This window comes from Glycine soja, chromosome 4 (genome assembly GCF_004193775.1).
Source record: "Glycine soja cultivar W05 chromosome 4, ASM419377v2, whole genome shotgun sequence".
Lineage (NCBI taxonomy): Eukaryota > Viridiplantae > Streptophyta > Magnoliopsida > Fabales > Fabaceae > Glycine > Glycine soja.
This window is the reverse complement of record NC_041005.1, coordinates 49,462,094-49,465,791: the sequence shown is the minus strand read 5'-3', so window position 1 is coordinate 49,465,791 and position 3,698 is coordinate 49,462,094. Positions and strand designations below refer to the sequence as shown.

Genomic DNA, 3,698 nt, shown 5'->3' with positions numbered 1-3,698 from the left:
ATGCTTGGTTCCCTCCATGTTCTAATGTGTTTACAGAAATGGAAATGAGATGAATTTGATGCTTGAAGTGGGAGTTGGAGTAGACAGTCAATGGATTTTCTCTTTTTCTGCGTGGTCCAAACGCCCCATATGGCATCTACACATTATTCCACGCGGTAAGCATCATAATTTCATATTCCATATTATTATAATATGGAAAACGAATAAATGGGGATTAAATAAGTGATGGAACAGACGAGAGAAGATAGAAAGTTGAATACAGCCCGGCACGTATCTTCGGACCCATTAAAAGTTTGGAAAATCTTTGATATGGGCAAACTTATAAAAACGGTAGACTGCTACTTTTTACACACTCAATTTAATAATCAAAATACACATTACCATTAGAGGTGTCTGTGTAGTTGTTTTTCATAACTAGGATACATGAGAGACATCAAAATATTTACAGTACTATTTGTTTTATTTTACATGCTCCTTCTATTGTCATTTTGCCTACTTTCTAAGTAACTCTTCTGTATAATGACATGAATAAAAATATTGCATAAATAAAGGATTGGATTTTCTTGTGTAGTTTCCTTTTTCTATTTTCTTTCTCTTTTTCAGTTTTCTCTGTTCCTCTGCTTTCATTTCTTACATTTTCAACTCTTCATTAACTTTCTTGCTAAGGGAATCTTCGTCGTGGAATCTGAGGAAACGTCAGTATGAAAATCAAGGAATTTTCCTCGCCATAATGAACGAGAGAATCACTAGAGGCACATGTTGGTAGAAGATTTTCTCTGGGGATTGACTTGATTGATTGTTCACAGTTCATGCTAAACAACCAACCAAACGGCTATTCTGACTATTTTTTGATCCTGTTTCTAATCTTGTTTCTTAGACTGTGTCTAAGTCTTCCTTTCAGGCTTTGTGAATTGAATTCCGATGTCACAGCCAAGGCAAAATAAGATGATGAGTCCAAACCTTGCAAAACAAGTTGGTGACGCAACCTATACCAAGATTTTTGTTGGAGGACTGGCTTGGGGGACTAAGAGAGACACTCTAAAACGCTATTTTGATCAGTTTGGGGAGATCTTAGAGGCCGTTGTCATCACTGACAAAATCACTGGAAGATCAAAAGGATATGGCTTTGTAACACCCACTTCTCTATTCTTTAGGCACTTGGTCTTTCACTTCTTGGTATTTTTTTACTCCATTCACTTCAATATCTGTTTGTACTTTTGTTTTGTAGGTGACCTTCAGGGACCCAAATTCTGCAATAAGAGCTTGTCATAATCCCTATCCTGTGATCGATGGGAGGAGAGCTAACTGTAATCTTGCAGCTCTTGGTGCCCAGAAATTTGATCCATCTATAACAGGTCAGGTCTTTCACTTTCTTTGTTTCAATTCTCAGTTTACTTGATGATGGTTTTGTAAATCCGATCCATATTCCTTGCATGCAAACCATCATAGTGGCTTATAAGGTTGCACATTTTGACTCCTTCTACTGTGGCCTATTCCCACTTTCAAATGTTTCAGGAAGGCAAAAACTCAGTAGCCCGTCATGGAATATGGCACCAATTCCATTGCAAGGCACTTCCACTTATTATAACCAGCACATACCCCACTATCCATTTCCGTATCCAGCCTACAGGTATGCAATTCAAACATGTCACAATAAGCTGTTTTTATATTTGACATATTCATCATCATATTCTAAATGAATTTCAGTCCAACATTCAGGTATCCTGGTTATCCTCACCCACAAGACTTGTATGAAATGGTTAGTTTGCTCAAGAAAGTAGCTCTCTCTTTTCATACCAGCTTTTGAGTTGCTAAATGGATATCTATCTGCTAGAAAGCTATATGTGACCAAATTTGTATAAAATCATTGCAATTCATATAGGGAAACAATTTAGTGTACATTATATACAAGGAAAGATTAAACTACATCCACCATCCAAACAACTTTTATTTGAATTTTGTTGTTCTCTACAGAACTACAATAATGCATATGGTGGACAGCAGCTTCCACTCCGTTGGTTGCCAGCATATTGCCAACCCTTTTATGGCCTTGGTAGACAGTTTATTCCAACAGCATATGTGAAAAAGGCACAAACCCCCAACATGTCACCTCAGGAGTTCACAGTCGTTGGCTTCTCAGAACCTATTTCAGCTTCTCCCTCAATTTCCAGCACTGGTTCAGCATCTAAACTCCAAACAATGCTATAACTTTGTTTTGACTAAAATTTTCTGTATGTTCACTAATTCTTAAGGTCCTTGTGCATTTAATGAAAGCAGGATTAGACACAGGAACAGTACCTGCAACAGGAGTGCTAGAATCCCCCCAAGAACAGAAGTCTTCAACTTAAAGCTATGATGTCAATTGACTAGAATAGTGAAAGTAAAAAGAAAAATGACGCTGCTCAATAAACCAAGAAGCTCTGAGTACATGCTCGATGAGGTGGTCCAGCAAAGGAACTAAATCAAGCAATAACGTATTGAGATTTCCCATCGATGGAACATCTGATCTTAGAGACCAGACACTGAGGATGAAATGAATTCTGGATTTGTTCATTGTCTTTGAACATTTTTACTTTTCAGCATTCTAGTGCACATTATTCATTCTTCGGTTTTCCTTTTTTTCTTCATTTTAATTTTCTTTTTTAACATTGGATTCCTGCTAAGCTATAGTTGAAAAAGAAAAAAAAATGTTTGTTATTATTCTTTTATTCTTATACCTATGCTTTGCATTCCTATTTTGTGTTAGTTAGCTGAACTAAAATTGCAAGAGTAATATCAGCATTTGTTTCCATGTTTCCCAGATCATAGCAATTCTATCTCTTTTTAGCTGAAGTAAAACTCGGTTTTGGAACTGCTTCTCTCTAAAATTAATCCATTGATAATGTATGTTAAAAGTCCAACAATACATACCATCATGTACTCAAATTCAATGTAATAGACTAATAAAGTATTGATACATTTTACTTTATAACTCAATATAATAACCAAACTTTTGTCAATAAAGATAATTACTTTATGTGCATTTTTAACATAGTAGGATTATGCAGAAAGATACAGCTTTAATCAGGATTGTGAAAATTATGACATGAACGACCAATAAAAACCTACTTACAATTTTTTTACGTCCGTCTTCTTCTTCATGTTATTTTGTCGTGTATAGAAAAGGTACCAAAAAATGTGAATAAATTATAGAGTCAATTTAATTAATTTGATAGCAAAGTTTAGCAAAAACTTATCCAGAAAGTATACATGGGCTGTGTCGAGCAGGTAATTTGCTATATAAAGTAATGCAGAGTTTCCTTTTTAAAAATGGTGACTGACTCTGTAGCTTGCATGCCTTGCTATCCACTTTCACAAACAACAGCGACGGAAAACAGTTAGTCAAAATATTTTAGAAAATAAATATTTTTTAACAACTTAAAATATAATTATTTTTTAGTTTAATTAGAATATGCTAGTGTAAATAGTTTTTATAATATCAACATAATCATATATTACTGTATCATTAAAAATCTTTAAATTTGTAATAATTATTTTACAAGTCATAATTCAAATATTATTTAATTAATTGATAACATAAAAAAACTTTATACTGACAATATACTTATTTTTTTTATAAAAAAAAAGATGAATTAAATACATACTAGGATTTTCTCAAACATAATCACTTTTTCAGTTTTGAGTTTAAAGAGTTTCAA

The 3,698-nt window shown here is 33.8% G+C and overlaps 1 protein-coding gene across 2 annotated transcripts; it reads left to right on the top strand.

The window, feature by feature from the left end:
- Positions 1-357: 357 nt before the first annotated feature.
- LOC114410241 (RNA-binding protein 38-like) lies at positions 358-2,714 on the top strand. 2 transcript variants are annotated; one of them, XM_028374091.1, is made up of 6 exons: positions 358-1,128; positions 1,229-1,355; positions 1,516-1,630; positions 1,708-1,759; positions 1,975-2,176; positions 2,278-2,714. In XM_028374091.1, exons 1-6 carry the CDS (start codon positions 922-924, stop codon positions 2,346-2,348), a joined length of 774 nt encoding a protein of 257 aa, XP_028229892.1. In that variant the 5' UTR covers positions 358-921; the 3' UTR covers positions 2,349-2,714. The 2 variants fall into 2 exon arrangements, with proteins under 2 accessions (XP_028229892.1, XP_028229893.1); XM_028374092.1 differs by having other exon boundaries at positions 362-1,128; positions 1,720-1,759.
- Positions 2,715-3,698: the final 984 nt, after the last annotated feature.

Coding starts and splice junctions, on each gene's coding strand:
- LOC114410241 (XM_028374091.1), top strand. CDS start 922: ATGTCACAGCCAAGGCAAAATAAGATGATGAGTCCAAACCTTGCAAAA. Junction 1,760..1,974: donor CACAAGACTTGTATGAAATG/GTTAGTTTGCTC, acceptor TGTTCTCTACAG/AACTACAATAATGCATATGG. Junction 2,177..2,277: donor TCCCTCAATTTCCAGCACTG/GTTCAGCATCTA, acceptor TAATGAAAGCAG/GATTAGACACAGGAACAGTA.